The sequence below is a fragment of the Fringilla coelebs genome (assembly GCF_963513975.1).
Source record: "Fringilla coelebs genome assembly, chromosome: 5".
In the NCBI taxonomy this organism is placed as follows: domain Eukaryota; kingdom Metazoa; phylum Chordata; class Aves; order Passeriformes; family Fringillidae; genus Fringilla; species Fringilla coelebs.
The window spans coordinates 67287950-67311976 of NC_140033.1; the positions used below are offsets into that span (position 1 = coordinate 67287950).

A 24027-nucleotide genomic window follows, 5' to 3' on the forward strand; every position below is an offset into this window, starting at 1 on the left:
TTTAAGCATGACATTACTGGTGTCCTTACACTGCAGAAACTCACAGTGGATGTGAGTTAAAATAGTGGCTTTTTTATCATGGAATTGAAGATTTGTTGTACTTACAAATTGAGAATCAGTTTCAATTGTCAAGGCTTCCTTTCTTACTAAGACCATTTTTCTGATAGACAGAGCTCAGGAACTAGTTTTGTTTACTGATTGAGTGACGTGGGTGACAGGTACTCTCTGGGTAATTGGAGATTCTCCAGTCCTGTAGCAGGAGCAGTGTTGGAGGGCCAGCAGTGCCAGCAGAAATATTTGATACTGCTTCTTACGTATTCACTTTGATAATTCCACGTCATGCTGAGATTTCTGTATCCACTCACCCTGGCTGCTCATTTCTGTTTTGGTGTGTGATAAGAGAGCCCTGTGAGCACATAAACCACAACAGAGTTGTCTTAAAACTGAAGGATTTTTCTGGTCTTACTGCTTTCTCAGAAAGTGGAGTAGTTCTCTTCCCTCTGCCTCTCTCTTGCCTGGATTGTCATGCTTGATCAAGTTGAAAAATGTATGGAAACCAAAACTTTTTGCGTTCCTTTTTCCTCTAGGCAACCTATCAGCTCAAAGTGCACCATCAGTCTTGCCCCCTCAGCAGACCCTTCATCCTCCTGGCAGCGTGCCAGAGACTGGGCAGAACCATTTGTTACAGCCCCTGAAACCTTCACCTTCCAGTGAAAATCTCTACTCTGCCTTCACCAGTGACGGTGCCCTCTCGGTACCGAGCCTTTCTGCGCCAGGCCAAGGTAAGACTCCACGTGCAATTAGTGTCATTAGCAGTGCAAATGAAGGGGTGATTTCATGACACCTGATTTTTAATACCTGGTGTAAAGTAGCTCTGGGGTCCCCAGCTTGTGTGTGGAGGCTGATAAGGATGTTGTTTGCACGTGGCTTCTCACTCAGGTGAAGTGTGAGGTGGTTGAAGGTCTGAAACCCCAAGGACAACACGAGAGAGTGCAGAGGGGTGGTGGCAGCAGCAAAGTTCTGCTGACGTGAGAGGTGTTGGCTCAGAGGAAAAGAGACCAATGAGACTGGGGGGTTGGAAATCAGACCAAGGAAGGGGCAGGACAGGTTTGATGTTAACAGATAACTGAAATGGTTGGAAGTTTCCAAAGACTTGGGTCTTAGTCCTTTTAGACTTCCTAGCTGGTTTGGCTGTCTGTCAATGGAGTTTTTAACAATAAAAGGTAAAAAAAGGCTCATGTTCTTTAATTGTGAATTATCTTGGAAGGAAGAGTCAGTGTAGGAGGATGAAATGGTGGGAGTAGTAAATTGGTCATGTACTCAGGTTTCTCAGGGAGTGAGTAGCTTGTTATTAGTATGTTATCAAATAATTTCTCAGGCAGAGCTCTGAGTTATTCAGTGAGGAGGGCTTTTTTTGCTTGTCATTAGGGGATGATTCCTTTACTTATCTGAACTTAGCTGTTGTAGGTTTTTTTTTTGCTTTGCACATCTTTTTGAAAAGCTTTGCCATAGACAGTTTGAATACATCAATTCTAACGTGTGTTTTTGCTGAAACTGAAGAAGGGCATACAGGAAATGGAAACAGACTTTAAGGAAGAATTTTCTCTAGAGGTTTTTATTAGAAACTGTTTCAGGCATTTTAGCCTGAAAGGAGCTACTTGAATTATCTCCCCGCATCCAGAGTTGTGCAGTACCATTTAAAAATTGGGTACTTTTGCCAGGATTTGGCTTTCCTATAGATTGCAGCTTTATAGTTGGGTTATGTCCTGGAGAGTAGCAGTGCCACCCTGGCCTCGTGTCTGGAGGTGCTGGAGGAAGTTCCTTCACTCCGTATATTGTCTCTGTACTCCTTGGTCTGCACTTCGAGACTTATTCTTGTGTGTCGTGATTGCATTTCATCCTTCCAACTTCAAGTTGCTAACATCTTGTAGTGGTGTTCTGTCTCCTCTCCTCTCCTTTCTCTGTTCTCCCTGTTCTTGTTTTCTCACAGGCTGTGCGAAGTTTAACTGTGCATCTGAGAGAGTGACCTTCAAGCCTGGTGGCAGGAGGACCCGATTTCTGAGTACGCCCTGCTTGGCTCTTTGTGTGTAACACCTTTACTCCTTCCTTGTCTGTTTTTTGTTTTGTCTTTTTGGTTTTTGTTTCTGCTGCTTGGATCTGTTTCACGCAGCCCATCCTCATCTGTCACCTTGTATTCCCTCCCATCCCATGGCTCAGCTCAGCTGCTCTTAGCACACCTTTAGAAGTTTGGGTTCTCATGTTAGCTGTTGTCTGCTGTTAAACTCACTGTAGCAAGCACTCATTTTCTCTAAACCTTGAGAGGAAACTTTCAGGGCAGGTCAGTGAAATGACTTAGCAAGGCCCATTGGTAATTTTGCTTCAGTATATGTTAGATGACATGAGACTTGTAGGGGGGAATAGTAAGGAAGATTTGTTTTCCAGGTTGTCCCTTAGCTGGACACTTCAGCAGTGGTGAGGGGAGTGTTGCCCTCCCTGGCAGTGTGCTTGCAGCACAAGTTGGATGTGTGTCCCCATGCTCTCAGCACCAAAGTGACAGTGCAGAGCTTTGATGCCACCTGTAGGCAGCTTGTAGTGACGACTTGTGTTCATTAACAGATGGCTAGCTAAAGATCCAAGTGTTAAAGGGGTTTTAAAATAATTAGAGAATAATTCCAGGCAAACTCAAAAGAACCTTACCTGCTAATGGGCTCAGGTTTAGAAGTTTTTCTGGTGAATCTGAGATACATTAAATGCAAAACAAGTAGCAGTAAAGGTGAGTAGACATTTTCAGACATCCTGTCAGCCCTCACAAGCTAGCTTGCAGCTCTTTTCAGAATCCTCTCATTTGTACTTATATTAGGCCAGACTTACAAGAGAGCCTCAAACTTCTGATGTGGCTGAAATAACAATATGCTTGAGCCAAGACTGCTGGTGTGATGCTTTTTATTGGGAGAGCTGCAATATCTCCTATGCTGCTTCTGCAGGCTGGACCCTTTAAATGTCTGACATTTGTTCCCCACCCTCTGGAATGACTCGGTGTGAGGAAGTTTGGAGTGCTGTCAGGAGCCCTCAGGCTGCTGCACTGCATGGCAGTACCACACATCTGCATCCTCTGTCTTGCTGTGCTTGGCAGGGCTCAGCTGAGCCAGGGCTGTGTGGGAGCTGGGCCTGGCCTTCTGCAGAGACAGCTGCAATGCAACCAGCCCCATCCTCTGAGAAAGGGAGGGAAACATCTTCCTGGCTGTTCAGTTTTTCACTAACTCTAACCCACTTCACTGGATTTGGGATCTAAGCACTAAAATGATTTAATTTTTCAAATTTAGCAGCTTTAAATGTTTTTGCTATGTATATTAATGTGCAGATGTGCCCTGACATCTGCACAATCCAGATTTAATGTTCCTTTCTTGGAAGAAGTTAAATTCTTATCAAAGCTAACTTAAAATTGTAAGTCTGGCCTGTCCTTTCTTGGGGGAAGGGAATATGAAGAACAGCCAATCTGTTTCTAGAATTGACCTTGAACTGAATATATGAGAGTATAATTTACTTCCAAGGCCTAGGCTTGCTGTAAATTGGCTATCATCTGGCTATAAGAGTCCTTTGGCATGTGTATCTCTTGCTTCTGGGACTGATGCTAAGGAAAAGAGATTCCTTTTGAAAAGAGTGTTGTAGCTGTCCTGTAAAAGCAGGTAGTACGTGGCATGGCTCAGCTTGGCCTGGCACCTGGCTTGCTGCAGGCTGCTTGCTTCCTGGAGCCCTGTCCTTGAGGTGCTGTTGCAGACTGCTGTGGAGAGTGACAGCTGGAGAAGACAACTGGGTTGGAATCAGTGGTGTTGAGGAAACAGTGCAGTGATTGATGCTTTTAACTGTGCAGCTGGAGAAACAGAGTGGTACAGCTTGGCAGGGAATGTCTGAACTGTTTTCATACATCTGAGAAAAGAGGGTGACAAACTAAAAGCACTTGACCTATCAAATAAATCTGTTGATGGTTGAAATTTGATAGTTGTAAAATGCTTCCTATGTCCTGGCAAAAATGGAAGATGTACTTGCTTTTCCTTTTGTGATAACGGCCACAGTTGTGACTGCTTGAAAACAGTTGTGACCATAGTGTCTCCTGACATTCTTCACAATGCTTTGGGAATTATGAAGAATAAATGTAGGAGGCTGGGCCTCTTATCTTTGTGATTAAACTGTCAGACGAGTCTTTGAGTTTGTCTAGAATGTCCCAGTAGTGACTGTTAAAGCCCTGCTGTGCTGTGTCCTCTGTTTCTCACCAAGCTTTTTGTAATGTTTCCTGATACTAAACATTTCTCACTGTTTCTCTTTATCTTTAACAAATTACTCTCTCTTTGTGCTTCAGGGAAGATGGTGAAAAAAGTCTGTCCTTGCAACCAGCTCTGTAGTAATTATCTTATTTCTGTTATCTCCAATTCCTGATTGTAAATCTATTCATCAGCTTTTCCTGGTCACTGAAGCCTTATGTCCCTGACTCTGTCTCCAGCACAGCATCTGTCTGTCTGTGTTATGCCCTCTAATGTGTGCTCTGTCCTTAGAATATTGGCTAGTCTGGTGCTGCTCTTGCAGCCAGGTGGAGGCAGGCAGAGCCTCCCCTTCCCTATGGAGCTCTGCTCTTGCTAATGAGAGTGACATCAGGGTCAGTTGCTCATTGTAACGTGCTGGAGTTGTACTCAGAGCAGCTGCTTGGTTTGGGATTTGATGGGGCTTATCACCTCAGTGATGGATCCAATTGCAGACACTCTTCCAACATTATAAAAGCCTCAGAGAAAGCCATCAGAGATCTCCAGCGTGTCTCCCAAGCAAGAAATGTTCAGAAAAGCCTGTGTGTGCACATGTCATTTAAGGCTGTTTTAAAGATGTCATTTGACTGTGGTTTATGGGGAAAAAAATCCAAGAGCAGAATTAGAGCATTATAGGTAGTGGGCTGGAGAGAGAGAGAGCCTGTTTCACTTGAGATCCCCCATGTCAGAGCAGAACTGGGGATGGCTGCTGTGACCGAGCAGGAATGTGGGGGTTGTTTCCATCAATGCCACAAGTTGAAGCACTTGCTTTTGAAGCCTCTTCTGGATGGCAGTTTCTGCAGGCAGTGAGTGTGTCAGTGCTCCAATGTAAAATTCCTGAGAAGTCACTTTTAAATGGACCTTAGGTGAGAGCTCAGCTCTGATGCTGTAGGCTGGTATGTCTTTGACCTGAGATGGGGGCGCTCTGACAAAGCCACTTTGGGAGACAAAGCTCTGGCAGCCTTTGTCACCTTGAACCAATCTAGTTCTTTGGAAAACTCTTAAACTTCCCTAACGATCTTTCATCTCTTCAGCTGAATGTGCTGTAGTATATGCCTTGATTGACTATTCCCCCCTTCTGTAACCTGAGGAAACTCTCTGGTGTAGGTCCAGGATCCAGAGTACTTAGTGATTAAAGTGGAAATGTGAAATAGAGCAAGTGGATGCTGGCCATCCTGAAGAGGATGAGAGCAAGTGTGTCAATTCCTGCATGAACCTCATGGTGGAATGTGATTATTACTGGTTTTGGCAGTGTTCCCCCCCAAGTACCTCTTTCCTGCTTTTGCCTCATTTGTATTTAACTTTACCTTTCACATCATTGCTCTTATTAAATGATTGTATCCAGAGCCCTTCCCATGTGATGCATGGCTAAGGTTCTTGTTATTTCACAGCAGACTTTCCTTGCACCACCCAGTGTGTCCCTGCTCCTCTCCATCAGTGCTGCAACCTCACTCCCTGCTCAGGGAGCCTTTCTTTCTCTTCCCTTGCCCTGTGCTCTTGCATGTCTGCCCCCACTAACAACTCCTGTGGGCATCCAGCCCAGGAGCCACTTCCATGCTTGAGCTGGAACTGGTGGGATGAATCTGTGTCCTTCCCTCCTCAGCACTACTAGAGGCAGTAACACTTTATTTGTCCTGCATAGTAAGTATGTCACCTTCCTAATCCACTCCTCAGTACAAAACATTCCTGCAGGGCTTTGGAACCAGTTCTTTCTTTGATACAGTGGTGGCAAGGAATGTGGCTGATGGCCAGGGAAAGTGGGACAGATGAAGGAACTGCCAGGCAAGAGACAGTGATTCTGTCATTGGGCCTTTGCAATGGAGATGTGATGTTCATTGCTGGCATTTCTGTGATCTGCCTCTAAATGGCTTCCCTTCAGAAATGCCTGCCATAAACTCAGGTTTTCATGGATTTCCCAGGTGCAGTCTCCTGAGGGAGCAAGTAGAAATATTTGAGGAACTTTAGGAATAGGTGAAGGATGAGTGCTTGCAAGCAGTGCTGTCTTTAGCCCTGCTGATGCTGATTTTATTGTTGGGTCTGCTCTAGTGATTAACTGGCACTTCCACAGCTGTAAATGAGGATACTTTGCAGTACTGCTGGAAATTTAGGATCCTAGGTAATACATGACTTCTTTGCTTTGTGTTATGAGATCTGCCTTTTAAAAACCTAGATTGGAGTGCAGTTGCTTGTTTATAAATACGAGTGGCAGAGGAAGGCTATCCAAAACAAAGCTTCTAGGTTGGTTCCCCCCCCAACACAGGATAATGTTCAGCAAGCTTTCTAGCAGAACTGAAACCTGGCATTTACATGAAGGGATTTTGTGTTCTTGCAGCAAAAAGAGAAACCTGTCAGCTTGTCTGAGGAATACCCTCACTTCTGCCTTCTTTAAGCTGTATTAGTTGTTTGGATCTCAAATGCTTATTCTTCTGACTTAGGAAATCTGAACATAATGGCAAAAAAATGCTTTTAGAGGCAAAAGGAAAAATTTAATGCAGTGCAGACCTTCCCTGCAGATCCTGGCCATTTGGTGGATGAAGACAGTCCCATTTGGTTATCCTCAAGAACATAAATATGGCAGCTGTGGGAAACAACAGTTGCTCTTTCTGGCTGGGGCTTTTTTCTTTTTTTTTTTTTTTGTAAACTGGGTGAATTTTTCTCTTCAATTCACAAAGTGGAGATAATTTGCTACAGAGCAGCTGGCGATGCTGATTTTACTGCTCCTTGTTCAGCATCCAGCATTGTCCTCCAAGATGGAATTGACCTGTACCAGCAGTGGCTGCTGCTGGTTAAAAGGTGTAGGATGAGAGAGCGACGTGCCTGTACTATCACTCAGTGCTGAAATCTAATGTCCTTTTTCTTCTACAAAGACCTGTAGGCTGCTACCACTCCCCTCTTAGGATGACCACTTGCAGCACTTCCTGCAAAGTAAACCCACCTGTGAAACACTCTGAATCTGAGAAAATGCCTGTAGGAGTCCTTGCAGTTCCCACTTCAGTGTGTCCTGGAATTGAAACTCAGAAATAATTTGCATGGCATTTTAACTCCTGGTGTGCCATTACCACAGTGACTGAATGCACTAGAGGCAGGTCAGTGCTGAGCCAAGTGGTGATGGCTGTGTTTGTGTTTGTAGGGACCAGCAGCACCAACACCGTGGGGGCTGCAGTGAACAGCCAGGCTCCCCAGAGCCAGCCCACGGCCATCGCCTCCAGCCGCAAGGGCACCTTCACCGATGACCTGCACAAGCTGGTGGATAACTGGGCTCGGGACGCCATGAACCTCTCTGGCAAGAAAGTTGGCAAAGGGCACGGCAACTACGAGGTGAGGAGGGACCCCTGAGGGGTGTGGTGAGAAGCTGTGGGCGTCCTCCCGTCTCCCTGGGGTTTCGAACATAGCTGGAGCAGAGATGGGACAGCAGCTCTACAACACTGCTGGCTGGCTCTTCACAGGGAGGATGTACTGCCTGCTCTGGAAGGGAAGGGAAAATCTAAAGGGGAGAGCCATGGCCTGGCCTTGTAAATACTCATTGTAGACCAAGGAGTGGACTGATGGTTTTTAAAGTTCCACAGTTAAAGTTCTCTTGGTTGTTGGATTACCTTTCAGGGCCCTGGAATGGCAAGAAAATTCTCGGCACCAGGTCAGCTCTGTATCTCTATGACATCTTCCCTGGGTGCTACACCCATCCCTGCAGCATCAGCTACCTCTTTAGGTCCCTTCAGCAAGGCCATGTGCCCCCCGCAGCAGTACGGTTACCCAGCAGCGTCCTTCCCCCCGCCCTGGAGCGGGCCAGGGGCGCCAGCACCGCCACAGCTCGGCCAGTTCCAGCCCGTGGGTGCCACGTCTTTGCAAAGCTTCAACATCAGCAATTTGCAAAAGTCTGTCAGCAACCCTCCAGGCTCCAACCTGCGGACCACTTAGCCGTGCCCAGAGACCCTGCTGGCTACACCTCGGGACAGGACATGGGGAGGGAGATGGGGCCCTGTATCACTACTAGTGCTGCAATGAACTGGTAGCTTGCCAGACTGGGAATGAATTTCTCTTTTCCAACCATTGCTGTCGACTCTCTGTAGCGGGAGTTTCCCCACACACTTGGAAGGGGGAGGAGGATGATCAGCATCCTTGTGATGGGACAGTGCTTTTCACCGAGGGGGGCTGCTCTTGTGTGCCACGAGAGCTGTGAGCAGAAGCCAGGGGGGTCAGTTCATAGAGTCTTGCTGTTAAATATTTCTGGTTGGAGGCTGAATCCACACGTGTGGAGGTGGGAGAGCTGAACCCTAGCATGAGGCTTTAGCATGCTTCTCGCCTCTTCCTGAAGAACCAAGATCCAGAAAAAGCTGTCCAAATTCCCCTCCTCTCCCTCTCCCCAGTCAATAGTATCTGGCTCTGAAATGATGGGGCACACGAATGGACTTGTGGTGCAGCCCGTGCTTGATAGGTCATTACTGCTTTAAGTAAGATATTAACAGCTTTGACTGCAGCATTAGAGCAATTTAAATTGTTAAAAAAAATTTTTAAAGTTCCCTGCGGACATGTACTTACCATCAGTTTTGATGTGGAAACACTGTGATTATATAAATGTTGTTGGACAACAGTAGTTTAAAAATGAGTGGAATATAGAGGGTTAAAAAAGTTAAAAAGAAAAAATGGGAAAAAAAGCTAGCTATATCCTTATACTTATTGGAGACACTTTAACTTTTTCCTTTGTATTTTCATTGTATTAGATAAATAAATGTGAATGTAAAATTGTATAAATTAATGTACTTGAATACTTGTCTGTTCTCCCAGTATGCTTGCTGGATATTTTAGTGCCTTGGACTTCTCTTGCTTCTGCAGTTTAGCGTCGTCTTCCCAGCAGAGCCCAGGTGGGCAGAGGGCAAGGTGAGGGCAGGATGTTTGTGCCCAGCGCCCGGGACGTTGGAGCAGGAGCGTGGAAGGGAGGTCACCGAGGCCGCGGGTCCGAGCAGTTCTGTGTGTGGGAAAACTTATCCAGGTGGGCAGAGCTGAAGGTGTGGGGTGACAGGGGCCAGGTGGGCTGGGACGGAGGGATGCAGGTGAAGCTACAACGAGATTTAACCAATATTGGCTCTGGAGGCAGGAGGGCTGGGTCAGAAACGGAGAGAGGATGGGGAGAACGTGTATCTTTGGGAAAGGCCCAATTTAAGATGCAGTTTGACTCCAGCTGTGAAGTGGTAAAGATGTTTGGTCAGGATGTGACTTGAGGGAGAGGTGCCATTGCTCGTTGGCTTGGGCTTGTCTGCTGGGATTGCTTTTCTTTCTTTTTTTTTTGGGTAAAATTCATTTAAGCCAGGAACAGACTGTCCTGGTGCAACGTCCATTGCCGGCAATGGATGTACTTGAAGCAGCCGGCATCAAGAAGTTTCCTCTGTCTTACTTGGAGGATTTACAATTTTGTTCACTCTTTACAAATTTCAAGCTGGTACCAGGACTGTCACTGTCTGTCACTTGTCACCTCTTAGTTACCTGTACTGTATCTTCTGCTTTGGTCATTCTCCCTTTTTGTGTTTAAGAAATACTGGTTTCCTCTTCAAAGTCAAAATAATACCAGCCAGTATTTATGTAGTGCTGCAAGAAGCTGTGATGGATGAGGGTGCGGCTTCCTGGCGCTTGGGAGCAGCTCCTCAGTGTCCTGGAGGCTGGTGCATCACAGGGCTGTTACTTGTCCGTGTTTGTTTTAATCTCGGAGCGCTGTTCCCTGCTGGGGCTTTAGTAGGGAGTTTTTGTGGCTGCAGCTGTTCTCACGCTTTCATTTTCACAAAGAAACACGCGAGATGCTTTCCGTCCCTGAGCCTTGTGCAGCAGCAGCGGTTGTGGCAGCAGGGTGGGCGCAGGCTGCAGAGGAGCGGCCCCTGTGGGACAGGCGCAGGCTGAGCTCCGGGGGAGCAGGAGAGCAGCGGGCCCAAGGCTGAGGCCAGGTGGGAACCTCTGGAAGGAAGGATGCAGGGGGGAGGCTCTTGAGCACACCCAGGGAAACGGGACCGGGACAGAGCTGAGGCAGTAATGAGACAAGGGCAATATTCGTGGCAGAGAACTGGTCAGCTGGATGCAGCACGTGGTTATTTAAATTTGATCTAAAAAGTTTGAGGTCGTTTTTTCACTTAATGTTATGCAAGAACTGGTTTTATTTACCATTGATTTTTTTTTTCTCCCTCCCTCTCCTCCTGTGGATGAATAACTGAAGTCTAGAGGAATAAACTAATGCTACTGAACTGTTAAATTATTTTGTTTAATATTACACTTTGAGTATCTTTTTCCACATAAAATCTGTTTCTGAATTACAAGCGTTTTCTTTACATTATTTAACAATGTACACTGTAAAAAAATAAAAATAAAAAAAATAAAATTAATTGAAACTTTGGGCTTCCCTGGCAGTAGTTAGTTGTGTTTTGCACTGAACCCTCCTCGTATGACTGTGCCCCATGCTGCAGTTTGTTACCTTTGTAGAATATTGAATGAAGCCATTCAAATAAACCAAACCTGCTTTGGTTGAGCTGTGGGTTTTCTTGTGGACCATCAGGTTCCAGCCCCTCTGTCCTGGTCCTGCAGTGATGTAACTGTTACCCAGTTTACCAGTTTGTCACAGGAAATACAAGAAACCCAATTTAATGAGAATTTAAACTGCTCAAAAGCAGTGACCAGCCTTTGGCCTTTAAGAGGATACTCGGAAATAAGGTACTGCAAAGAGTAATTCCTGAATGGATCTTGAGAAGGGGAGTGGCCTGAGGGAGGAGAACAGATCAGCTGTCACTGCTTTCATGGCTGAGACTGTCACCAAGTTGCCAAATGCGCACAGCTGTGGGAGCCGCCGCTCGGTGGAAGCAGAGGTTGAGGGACGGGCGGGTGCTGTGCTTGCTTCTGGCACTGAGGGATGAGCAGGGTGTCCTAAGGGCCCTTCCCGGCTCTTCTGTGCTGCCCCCTGGGCAGCTCCTCGGGGCTGCATGCGAGCAGGGATGTGCTCCCATCCTGCAGGGCTGGGAAAAGGAACCTTAATAACAGGACCTCAGCTCCTCCTCAGAGAAGGAGCTGACTGACAAAACTCGGGGAGGGCCTCGCAGTATAAAAGGCAGAGCAGCCATTTTGCAGAAGAGCACGTTGCTGCTGGGCACGGAGACTCCCAGCAGTGCAATTTGTCCTTATTCAGTCCTTTGTTGTATTTTTAAGGTTAAATAAATCTTTGAAATTTTAAAAGTCAGCGTCATTTCTCACAAGGAGGAATTTGGTATTTCTAAACACTAATTGCTGCTGCATTTCTTTCCATTTTAAGAACAGCTTCTGTTATGAGTCATGCTGCGCAAGCCTCGAAGGGCAAAAAAAGCTCCCAGTATAAGTTTTCCTGCCCTTTTCAAAGGGACCAATCCCGAGAGACTCATTACAGTGGCTTTGTCAGAGGAGGCACAGCTATCTTTGCACTGTTTCCAGAGCCAAGGAATCTGAGGCCGTTACATTTTTGTTACAGACTTTTGAATTTTTTTCATTGTAAAAGTTTGGAACAGGTTTGAATTCAGTAATTTGGAAGGTCTGTGTGCTCCCTTCCTAGCAGGTATATGGTTTCAACAGCGAGGGCATGACTCAAGCATGTGGAATGTGCTTCTTCCCTGAGCTGTTGTGAAGGCAGCACATTTGAACTGGCCAGAAACAAGCTGGGTGAAATGTGGAACTGTTTTCTAGATGTAATCTATAACTGTTAATTACAGCTCGTCCTGTCTTTCCAGACTGAAGTCAATTCCTGTCCTTTGTCCTGTTCAGGAGGTAAGAGGATAGTAAAGGATCTTTTAAGGGAAAAAGACTGATTAAGTGATGAAGGCAGAGTGGGAGGAAGAGGAATAAATGCTGACTATTCCAAATGTCTTTACAGTTAGAGCAGTGAGGCAAACCATGGGAGTAAGATCCTGTCTGAAGCCTGAAATTGATTTCGGGGTTGGACTAATCCCAGAGTTTGTGTAAATTTTCCTGGTTCAGCTCTAACTTCCAGTCGCATGGCATCATCATTCTGCTTGCCTCCAGCACTGCAGTGCCAGGCTCCCCCCATGGACACCTGGGGACGGTGACACCGCTCCTGCCACTGGCCTGAGCCGAGCGGCGGTGCCTGGAACTGCAGCTGCCCGCACGGGAACAGAACCGGCCGGCCCAGCAGAACGCCTCCCTTTCCTGCACGGAGCTGCTCGAAATGGGTAAGGGAACGTTCCCCCAATACTGCTTACAAATCCTTCCTTTAGCCTGCTCATTGGACGGCCCGAGCAGCGTTTGGCTTTGCCATGGCCTCTGAACCCCTGTGAAAACCTCACTGTTTGCCCATCCTAAAGCAAAGGAGGCTGTGCAGGGGCAGTGCTGCCCTTCAGCTTTAGGGCACGGTGCCTCCTGCGAGGCCGTTCAGCAGGGCACAGAGGCACCAACAGCTCCCAGCGGGGTTTGTTTTTTAAATTAATGTTTATTTCTGTATTGAAAAGGGTTGAAATCTTATTTAAAAACAGCAGTGCAGCTCCCATTCACGTTCCAAAGGATCGGAGCAGGCCCAGGGCTCCCCTGTGCAGGCTGGCGGCGCTCCCAGGGCTCCTGCCGTGCAGCACAGGCACAGCCGGAGGCGCTGCCCCTGCACGGACCGCAGGGAAGGGCTCGGGAACACCGGGAACAGGAGCGAGGGGCTCTGCCCCGGCCGTGCACCACGGGGAAAAGGGCGGGGCTGCACCTCAGACACCGCCAGTGTCACCCCGGCATGGCCGGGTGGGCAGCCACAACTCCCTGCTCCCGTTGTATTGAAAAATCTCTGTGCCTCTCCCTCTGTGCAGCACTGAGGGAGAGACAAGCTGTGAACTGCATCACATTTTTAACAATCCATTCTGTTATTGCTTAAGGCAATTTACAGGTAATATCCACTTGTAATATGGCCACAAGTCTCATGCTGCAGAAGCACAAATAATGGTGTGGTTATAGAAAAAGGCATCTGAAATACATAATAACCTAGGAGTACATGAAGTTCTTCTCTGTTGCTTCACTATAATGTACAGCAGAGTCCATGTGACACACTTTGGAAAGCCAGCTGCAGCCTTGTGATGTAATCCATGACAGAGGCACAGATCCCACTGGATGCCTCACGTAGGTTCCAGTCTCCTTTTCTTCAAGGTCTGACTTCTCCTGAGGGGGCTGCACCCTGCCACACAGGGAGAAAGTGAGAAATGGACATTTTTTCTGCCTCTAAGTATGTTCCTCAGTTCTTTTTCTAGCTCTTCCATGACAGGACAGTAGGATGGAAAAAAGCAATTTTCCAAGAGCACTGTCCCAGCTTCTGCAGCCAGGTCCAGAAGGAAGGAATGTTTCTCCCATGGACTTTCCCAATCTCCCAAGAGCCCCTGTGAAGCCAGAGCTCAGTCCCTTGTGGCAGCACGTACCTGGGGTGTGCTGGTGGGCACAGCTGGTGCTGGGGGCTGCAGCAGGGGGCTGCAGCTGTGCCAGCCTGGCAGCAGCTCTGTGCTGGTTCCCCCTGTGGGGTGTCCTGCAGCGAGTGCTCATCTGCTGATGGCCACGGGGTGTCTTAGGTGCCTGCTGTGCAGCTGGTGAGGGCTCTGACATTTTGGCACCCGTTACCTTCAGGTCAGTGCTCTCCAAGGAAATGTCCCAAAGTTCAGGATCATCTGGAAGGAATGAGAAGGGGATCCATGACACAGTACTGTACTACAGGAATGGCAGCAGCTCCAAGACCAGCACATTCTTTTCCTAGAAGCAGTGACCACTATAAAATTTAAACTCTAAAGTATCTCTTATGTCACTGTGCAGTAGGGTCCTGCCCCTTGTGCCCTTAAGCAAAGAGCAGGCACCACAATGTGTACCAAAATATCCATGGTTATCTTGAGAAAAGACACCCCAAATCCCCCCCCCCCATCAGGTTTTGTATTGTGCAGTATCACCTCAGGAAAAGGATTTATCAAACAGGTGTGCCTAAGTGAAACCCCCATAGAGATGGACATCATGTCCCTGCCACTCAGGCAAAGTTTGTATTGTTAAGGTCAGAATCACATTCACACTTCTGTTATTCCAATTCTTCAGAGCTTTTACCCTTACACTGTATTCTGAATTAACCTGGTTTAAATGCTAATGATTTAACACTTTATTACTCATCACTCTTTGGCTGACCTGCAAAGAACTCCTCTTCTATGGCCAGCTCCTGTTGCACTTCTGCTGGAGTGCTGTGCTTCACAGGAGCATCGGATTTTGCTGCAAGGAGGCAACACAGGAAAATATTAATACCAGAAATACAGACACACCCTTTGACTCCTTCTTAGCAGAGGATGAGTCTGAAATGGCAGCCAGCACTACCACCAGGTACCCTCTTCTGTCCCAGAGCTGGCTAAGGCTTGGAAGCAGAATGTGGGAAGTAACATTGTGTACCTGATGACATCTGATGAGCAACTGTGCTACTTTAACATGGTTCTTAGCCTGTCCATTGCCGTGTTCCTGCTACCACAGGCCCCAGACTTCCCTATGAGCCCAGGGCAGTGTATCAGTGGCTCGGGCAATATCTGTTTGCTTGCAGCTACCACAGCCAAGTGCTGCAGCCTCAGCCTGGATGCAGCAGGTTAATGGTGCTGGCAGCAGGTTAATGGTGCTGGCAACAGCTGCTTTAGGGTGGCTGGGAAGTTGCAGATTTAATGATGCAGCTTTACAGCTGACATTCCTGACACTTTTGGAACACAGAGGGGGAATATATGATAATGCTCCTGCCTTTGGCCTCAAAGGTGTGTTGATGGCACAGCACAACAGCACATGGAGCTGGCCAGGCTCCTGCACTGTGGGCAGCCTGTGCCTGCTCTCTCTCTAGCAGTTCTGATGGAAAGTGCCAGGTTTGAATGCCACTGCTCACCCTGTTTGCTGCTGGGAGTAACTCCTGGGACCTGCTGCTTTTTCTCCATCTGCTCCCGGAACTGCTGCTGCAGCCGCTTCTGGCGCAGTTTCCTCTGGTAAGTGGCATCACACTCCATGGCCAAGGAGTCTGTGCTTCTGTCCTCCCACCCACAAACACAAAGTTAAACAGGACCTCAGCAATTACATTTTGTGAGAAAAAAATCATTAAGAAATAACAGTAAAGAAAACCCACTGAACTCTAGTGCTTTATGGCATCTTTGGAATTGAGCTGTCTTTGCATGTTTTAAAAGGCCCAGTAGCTTCTAATACAGCTGAAAAAATACATTTATAACAGCAGTCTCACCTGGGAGCATTGGGCTGTTTCTGATCTGCTGTCACAACAGCAGCCTCAGTCTGGCCAGCCTTACAGCCAGGTGTCACCTCACAGCGCTGTCTCCCTGCTGCATTCTGCCTTTCCACATAGCTGCTGTATCTTGCTTGCTCTATTTCAGGCTCATAGTCCTGCATTTTAGCTTTGACCAAGTCTAACTCAGGGGGTACCTGGTCAAGGAGAAAGAAAAAAAGGTTCAGAAATTTCTATCATCAACTTCATGAAATAAGCACTGGTTAAAAATCTATTTTGTTTGCTCTAAGCTGAACAGTAAGTCAGAAACCTGAAATGCTCTTTTCAGTACCCAGAGTAATTCAGTCAGTTAATCACTGAATTCCTGTGACTTTGTGTTGCTTTAATTGTTCAGTGCTGCAGGGCAGATGGTGAAGTCTCCCCACATTGCTCTGCAAATGAGAACAGGATTTTACAGCTTCTCACAGCCCCACAAGGCTGTTGCTGAGTGAGTTTGTTTTACCAGTCCTTTCCAGCTTGTGCTAAAGGGCAAGGCGAACCTTTATTGAGTTCTGATGAAGGTACACCATTCCTGTTTATTAAAGATGGGATGTTTTGGCTCTGTCACCTTACAAGTTTGTGGCAGTGCCTCTAACAGACGGTGTCCCTGGCAAACCAGAGACCTGGGTCATCTTTACCTTGTGAGGTGTCACTTTGGATCTGCTCCTACAGTGTTTGACAGGACTGCCTTGCAGCTCTAGGCCTCTAGCAGAGTTTGGCAAGTCCTACTGTGATTGGAGGCAGCTTTGCTATGAAAGTCCATGGATCAGCAGTTGCAGGCAGGATCCATGGTGGTTACTGAGGTGCCACTTCAGGAACAGCCTGCTTTGTGTGTGTGAGCTGTTTCCTAGGAAGGCTGCTGGGCTCAGGAAGCCTCAGGAATGAGAGGCACTGGCAGCAGCAGTGACAGCTCAGTGACTGCAGGAGCAGGGACAGCCCCTGTACTGCACCTGCCGGGGAAGCTTGTTCACGGCTCGCAGGTACTCCTTGTCCAGGATGCAGTTCCCAAGAGCGTTGCCAAAGCACCTGAGAAACAAGAGGGATCACTGAGACTGAAAAGCCTTCATACCACAGAACTTCTGAAAATGTGCAACTGCTGATCTTCACTTACTTGAGGGCTCTCTTCAGTCCATCTGTTACTGCCTCCTTCCTTGCCTTTTCTAAGGATAAGGCTTTAGACTTCAGGCCTTCACTGACTCCATATCCCACATCTTCATGGTATGACCCATCCTGCAGTACAATTTCAAATATAAGAGGATTTTATACATGCAGGTGCTGTGCTCTCCCAAGCCTGGGTACTTGCTCTTGGCTGTTCCACAGCAAGGTCAACGTTTAGGACACCAGCAGGTTCCCTAATGCAGGGCAGTACCCGAGGACTGTGCTCTGACCCATGCAAGGACTTTCATTCACAGCTTCAGGCAATTGCTCAGCTACAGTCAGAGCCAACAAAAAACCCCATTTACCTTAAGCTGAACTTTCACAAAAGCACAGACACCCACGTAGAACCTGCCATTGTTGAGGTCAACAAAGTCTGGAAGGAGACATTTGAAGCGTTAATGTATAAAATCAATACTGGAAAAGCAACTGTTGTCTATGAAAGTAACTTCTTTCTTATGATCTAGTAGAAGTCTGCAGTTTGCAAATAATTTGCACAAGGTTTTATCATGGACAGAAAGCCTGAATTTTTAAGGAATGACTAGGTATGGCATTATTTGAAAAAGGTTGACGTTTGAAAGATGTCAGTCCTTTCTTGACTGAAAAAGGGGAAAGAAAACCATGGTGCAGAATAGATGGAAAGCGATGAAGTAAGTTGTTCTATTTGTAGAATCTACCAGCCTGAGTTAAGAAAAGATTTCTGAAGGTGGGGGAGAAGGAAGAAGGTAATTTAAGCTGCTGCTTTGACCTACTTCAACAACCAGTCTTCAGCATAAGCACAGCAGATCTGCAAACAAGGACAACACTCCTCTGGCAGGTACTATTTCAGCCATCAGCATGGAAGAGGCTGAAGCTTTAAGATCACCTGAACACATTATAGTTGAAAAAATTTCCCAAAGTTTTCTGTTGTAAAAACCTCAGTACTGGGTATTAGCTACAAGAGAAATCTGCAGAAAAAGCTGGGTCCCTAAAGATTAGGGGACTATTAACTGAGAATAGCAACTGGTGAGAGTGTAAAAATTACAGGCAAGTATGAAAGTTGGAAATGTTTAATTGTAATTACTCTTGACTGACTGACCCATAGAGATCAGAGAGTAGATTAGAATAGCTCAAGCATAATCATAAACACACTTAGAATAATGACTATGGCAGATCTAAAATGAAAACAGAAGCTCCATTATTATTTAATTTCTCTCATTTTTACTAACTGTTAAGACACCAGAAAGTTGCTCATGCCTGTGCCCAGGTGCTTTGAAGTGATGAAGTTGTAGCAGCTGAGGCACTTGGTCTGTTCAGCCTGGAGGAGGCTGAGGGGAGACCTCAGTGCAGTTACACTTCCCTGAGAGAGGAAGAGGAGGGGCAGGCACTGATCTCCTCTCCGTGGTGACAGTGACAGGACCCGAGGGAATGGCCTGGAGCTGTGCCAGGGCAGGTTTAGGTTGGGTACCAGGAAAAGGTTTTTCCCCCAGAGGGTGGCTGGGCACTGGAACAGCTCCCCAGGGCAGTGGGCACAGCACCAGAGCTCACGGAGCATTTGGACAACATGGTGTGACTCCTGGGGTGTCCTGTGCAGGGCCAGGAGCTGGAGTCGGTGATCCCTGTGGATCCCTATCCCTTCCAGTAATGTTCTATGATGGAAACTATGAAGCAAAGACTTCTTTGCCCCCAAGAAACTCTTACCAACATTCTGCTGAGTGACTGAGTGAGCCCAGCCATTGAAGCCAAACATTTCATTGGCCAGACTGATGACCTTGTGACCCTCAATGTAACAGACCTGAAAAGAAGAGCACATACACACACACATATATATATATAAATACATAGCCTTGTGCACACATCTCTGCACTCTTTATTTTTAACAGAGATTTAACACATACCATCTTACACTGAGGAAACCCAGCTAAATTCAAGGTTGAGATAATGTGAATTAAAGGCTGATGGTGCAGCTACAGGTGCACTCTCTTCCAGCAAATGTGGTGGGGATTAATATAACAACAAATATGACTTAATCAACAAAAGGCAGAGTGGGCACTAAATATGGTAAATGCAGCCACTGTTATATAGTGTTTCATACAATCCAATTCTGGGAAAAAATAGGGAAAACATCTCAGTGTTGCACAAGTAGATGAATATTCCTTTATAAAGGATGAAGCACTGAAAAATTAAGTCTCTTTTTAAGTGTAAAAGGAAAATCTGTGGTTCAATAAAAGCCAGAACTTATGCCCTGCTGACTTTGCATTCATATCTGCATATTAGACTACTAGACAGAAATTCATTCAAAAAAATAATGAATGTACCAACTTAAACCCCAGTTTTCCTGGGAAAATGGAGTTGAACATCATGTTTGTTCCTACCTTTTGCCCTCCTCCTGCCTGCCGGCTGCTGATGTAGTCGGGGCCCAGCCTCTGCCGCAGCGCGTGCTGAATGGTTCGGTACTCGCTGGCCGTGTACTGGTACTGGGCACAAACACCACACACACCTCAGCTCCCTGTGTGAGCTCCCTCCTCTCCTAACAGCACTGCTCCAGCCCTGTCCTTCCCACAGGGGCACGAGCCAGTTTTGAATTGGGTGTAACAGGCAAGGAAACACCTCGGGGGAGGTACGTGCATTAGGCTGTTCTTTTTTCAACTTACCCTTGGTAGATACAGGCATTAATTACTGAGCTGCAGCAATTCTTTTTCCTAATTTTTATAATCCTAACCACAAACACACATATAAATTTCTGTATTACTGCTCAAAACCAAAACACAGTATCTCTGTGACCAACGTGAAACTTGTATTTAAAGACTCCAACAAAACTGAAGATGGACCATACTCCACTGCCACATGACACCAGGGCAGAGAGGACAGCAGCTCAGGAAAGCTGAGCTAAATATAGTTTAAATAGGAATTTCTTGAGTTGTCCAATTTCTATGGATAACTCCAATATCACTGGTATCATTGGAGAACACCAGAATCACGGGAAGCCTAAAGTGTGGTAAGTTTAGGTTTGTCTTAGAAATCCAATTTATAAGATGTAGTAAAGCCTAAATGTATGGTTAAGGATTTGAGAACTAAAAAGCTCGGCTTGTTATGGCCTGAAGTGGGACAGAACAGAGGTTTCACCACTTAAATCATAAAAATTGTGTATGCATGTACTGGCTGCCCTAACAATTCAGCAGAATGCAGAATCTTATAGTGTGTGTGTGTGTGCCCTATAAATTCCAACCCCTGCCAAACTGCTCTAATTTGTATTTAGCTCTATTTAAACATAACAGTAAAAATTTTATCTTTTTCCTGACTCTAGAATGCAAGCCTGTAACCAAAAAGCATAAGGAAAAAGGGAAATACTCAAGCTTGTGCCACATTCAGGAACTATGTAGAAATGTCTGTCATGGAGAAGAGAATTCACCACCAAAAGCTCTGCTCAGTTTCTTTTATCAAGTAATTTTACAACTTTTCAAAATTATTTTTTAATAGCTGAAAGCAGTTGGCTTTTCTGAACCTGTACTGAGAATATATGTAAGCATGACTCAGGCCATCTGGGAATAAGACAGAATAAAATGAGATCCACTTTTGAGGTGCAAGATGTAAAAACCTTTTGAGAAGAATCCAGACCAATTCATTATAACTTAAGGCATGCAAGAACATTGCAGAGAAAAAATGTGAAGTACAGTAGGGTGCAGCATGACTCCAGCCTTACTGTACCCAAGTTTAAAAGGAATAAACATGCAGAGATTTCCAGGAGTGTGGGCATGCAACTTGCATTTCCCTCTGAGGTAAAAGGAACTGACCTGTCCAAAGGAAGCCACTGAGTCCCCAGTGTTGGAGCTGCTGCTGCTGCAGCTCTCACTGTCCTTCCCCTGGCTCTCAGGCATCCCTGGAGGTGAGAGAAAATATAATGACTGAAGAGGACAGAACTGACAGTCCATATGAAGACATGGCAAAAAGCTTATTCTAAATATCACGCTGGTAAAAAATTATAAATGTGGGGTTTTTTCTTTTAGGTAAATGGGAAGGCACTGTACCATGCACTGTCTTCCTGGACCACTTTCAATATTCATTAATACTTTGATAAAAAGTAGGGATAACTTTCTAAAACTTTACTCTGCTATACTCTGACTTGTCAGTTTTATTTTAGGTTGCTGTTTTGACTGTAATCACTCTGCCTGGTGCTACGTGGTGCCACATAAACCAACTGTGCAGAGCTGAGAACCAGAGAACCTGTCAGAACTGTAAGAAGTGGTATCAAGAATTCAGTAGATGGCACCCTTTTCTAAGCCAGTATCCAACACTTCCCAGCACTGCTTGGCCACTCCCCCCTGCTCTGGAGCAGTGGGCCTGGGGAGATGGTGGATCCAGCTGTGCCAGGGGCTGGAGCAGCACTCCCAAATAACCCACAGAGATAATCTTTTATTGTATTTGCACTAATGCTGAGCACAACTGATAGCCCAGCACTCAGACTTTTGTAGGCAATACAAATACGAGACAAAATCAGACATACAAGAGAGCTGGAAATGTCAAAACAGTTTGAGAAAGTCTGAAATCCTCAGCAGACAGCATGATTTGCCAGTCAGTCAGCACCTGGCTAGTACTCTGCTTTGTTAATGCATTCCAGGTGTGGCACTTTTAAAATAAGTTGTTTTTCCAGTCTCTAAACAAGAAACCCAAAGTTCATTGAGGACTTGGCAAACAATTTTCAGAAAAAGGATACTGGTTGTTTCCTTGGCAAATGTGAGCACTGGCAATTATGCCAATTGTAGCTAAAATTCTCCTTAATTTTGGTTGGCTAGAATTATTCCTCTCTGGTCCCAAACTTGTATAAGGTGTTCATACACCTGAATGAATTTCCATCAGAAGTTAGCAGCAATTTGTAAATACATTTGGCTTTGGAAAAGAGCAAATAGAAAGCGACATTACCAGGAGAAACACTTGTGATTTAAGCAGGCTATTTCCTCTGCTCAGCAAAGAGTTCACTGCACGGGGAGGGAGACAATTAAAGAGACATAAATAGTGTGTGTGGCCAAGGGAACTGAAATTTGAACAATACTGTTGCCTCCACTCACACCCCCAAGCTGCCTCAATCAGATCTTAATCACTCTGAGCCCTTGGGAAGAAACAATGACCAAAATGTCACTTGCCTACAAACACTATGACCAATTTATGCAAAGCAGGTGGGTGGCATTTTGATGCAAAATTGCTTAATACCAGTTTTAGTTGAATTCCTTCAAGCTTTTATATGGTGTGCACCATTATCAGTCTAAATTCAGTTGTCAGTGGTTTGTATTCAAATTATGTGTGGATCCAGTTTGAGTGAAGGAGACACAAGATTAGTTTAGTTTAGTTTAGTTTCAGGCTTTACCTGCAGGAGCAGCTTCAGCTGAGAGCCTTGTTTAAACCAGCCCCTCCATCAGAGCAATGTGGGGGGTTTTGCAGTTGGGGAAGTGCAGCAAAGCCAAGCCCTGTGTCTCAGAGCAATTGTCTCAGCATTTCAGAGTGACAGAACTTCGATATAATGTGGGGGGACAGAATGTAAGAGAAGAGAGATGGTGCAGAAGGCAATCTCACCCCTGAGGAGTTGCAGCTGTGCTAATTACCAAGGGTTAGGAGCAGGCCACAGCTGTGTCCAATAAGGATGAGAGCTATAAAAGAGTGGGTCAGGTGGTCAGAGGAGAGCTGGAGTTTGTTGGCTGGGTGGTGAGGAGGAGGATGGAGTCAGTGCTGTGAGGAGCTGCCCATGAGACATCACTGAGAAGGTATGGAAGTTTTGCAATAAGATAACAGCAATATAAAACAGGATTAGAGTAGAAGCTGGGAAGAGAAAGAAGTTAATTCTGCACATGGAGCTATAAATCTATCTTGGTGCCAGAGCCAGGGAAGGCAAGGTGCTTCCATTCCTCATTGGAGTACTGTTTCCTCACTGCCCTGCCCTCTCCCCACAACATTTTAATTCACATGAAACATTAATGCTGAAGTAGATAATAAACTATTTACTGGAGTGCCCAAGAGCCTTGGACACTTTCTGAGGCCAGGGCCTTGGTAGGAGGCTGCCTGACTCATTAATCAGTGTTAAAATACGTGCTATTTTTAAACCAGAAAGACTAAAAATTAAAGTCTGAATATGCAGGATGATACAAACAATGTATCAGTTTAAATGTGCCCAGGAATTATCATTTACTATCTCTGTAGCAATGGAACAATTGTTTATTATTTACAGGGAATTCTTTTGAGTTTAGCTGGTAATGTTGTCAGAAAGTTTTCTTGTCACTGAGAAGGAGTCCACATAAGACTAGAGGTGCTGCATGTGCTCCAAAATGTTGCCTTGACACACTAGAACAGGTAAAGAAGCTTAACAGCTTTTACTACTATCTGTTTTGATCTTGGCTTTCAAAATTTGAACACATTAGGTACATAATCAGAAAATAAACAATCTCTGTTTTGGGAAATTGGCTCTGAAATACTCCTTTTCAACAGCACTCTACAAGTAGGTGTATTTGCATGGTGGTCAAATTGAGCACTGCTGAGAAAAATGTGTGTGTACACAAATTCCTGTGCAGGAAATAAACCAGTCTTCCAGAACTGATAATCCTGAAGCTAATCTGTTCAAGTGTATCTACCACTATGGAGCAACACCTTCACCTGCCATGATTGTGTGGACATAACTTCTGATTTTCTAACATCCTCACACACCTTTCTATCCCACTGTCCACTACCCCCCACAAATTTATTTATTAAATCATGTCTATTCTTGTCAGTTCCACTCTGCCTTGACAAACTAGGTTTTTGAACCATGCTCTGTGCTCTAACCCTGTGGTAGGAGTGCCAGGTTCCAGTTCCCCTCACCTGTGAGGTGGAAGCAGGAGTTTTGCATCACTTCGGGATGGTTTGCATACCATGCATTGTGTAAGCACCACAGCTTGGGCAATGCTCAGCTAGAACGTGGATGTTCCAAGGAATTCATCCCAGCATCCCACAAGCAGGATTCAGCACAGACTGTGAACATCCAGAGGGCTTTTCATTCATCCTTGCCCTCTCTATCTGGTAAGCTTCCTCCACAGAGAAGCTGAGTAAAAACCTTCAGCATTCTTTCAATCAATGCAGCTCCACTGAGCCCAGCAAGAGCAAGCAGTTACACAGGCAGCAAGTGGGATTTAGCAAGCACTAAAGATAATGCCACATACTTAACCTAAGGTATTACTCTAAGAAAACATCAAAAAACTCTACAAGTTTTATATTTCTGTGGAGTTTTCTTTCCTCTGAGAGCCCCAAACTATTTTATAAGCTGGTTTACCTGTTATGCCAAGGCTGCTTTAACACAGAGCTGAGGCACCTCTTTCAAGTGTA

General features: G+C 45.8%; 2 protein-coding genes across 10 annotated transcripts in view; one reads left to right on the top strand and one right to left on the bottom strand.

Moving 5' to 3' along the window:
* WNK1 (WNK lysine deficient protein kinase 1) overlaps positions 1-10721 on the top strand; it is a 98061-nt gene extending 87340 nt beyond the window's left edge. For 4 of the 9 annotated variants that reach the window (XM_084206947.1, XM_084206952.1, XM_084206950.1 and 1 more), the window contains 5 exons: positions 588-782; positions 1991-2083; positions 4358-4399; positions 7426-7613; positions 7896-10721. In XM_084206947.1, coding sequence (XP_084063073.1) covers positions 588-782; positions 1991-2083; positions 4358-4399; positions 7426-7613; positions 7896-8210 — 833 coding nt within the window. In that variant the 3' untranslated portion in view covers positions 8211-10721. The remainder of the gene's footprint in view (positions 1-587; positions 783-1990; positions 2084-4357; positions 4400-7425; positions 7614-7895) is intronic. The other 5 variants (XM_084206953.1, XM_084206954.1, XM_084206948.1 and 2 more) reach the window with 4 other exon arrangements.
* A 2678-nt stretch (positions 10722-13399) lies between these two features.
* Positions 13400-20561, bottom strand: RAD52 (RAD52 homolog, DNA repair protein; the record flags this gene model as incomplete). The annotated part of the gene is made up of 11 exons (XM_084206654.1): positions 13400-13458; positions 13697-13939; positions 14439-14519; positions 15166-15302; positions 15511-15707; positions 16500-16575; positions 16661-16779; positions 17013-17080; positions 18385-18478; positions 19059-19160; positions 20478-20561. The coding sequence occupies 11 exons, from the start codon at positions 20559-20561 to the stop codon at positions 13400-13402; spliced, it is 1260 nt and encodes a 419-aa protein (XP_084062780.1).
* Positions 20562-24027: the final 3466 nt, after the last annotated feature.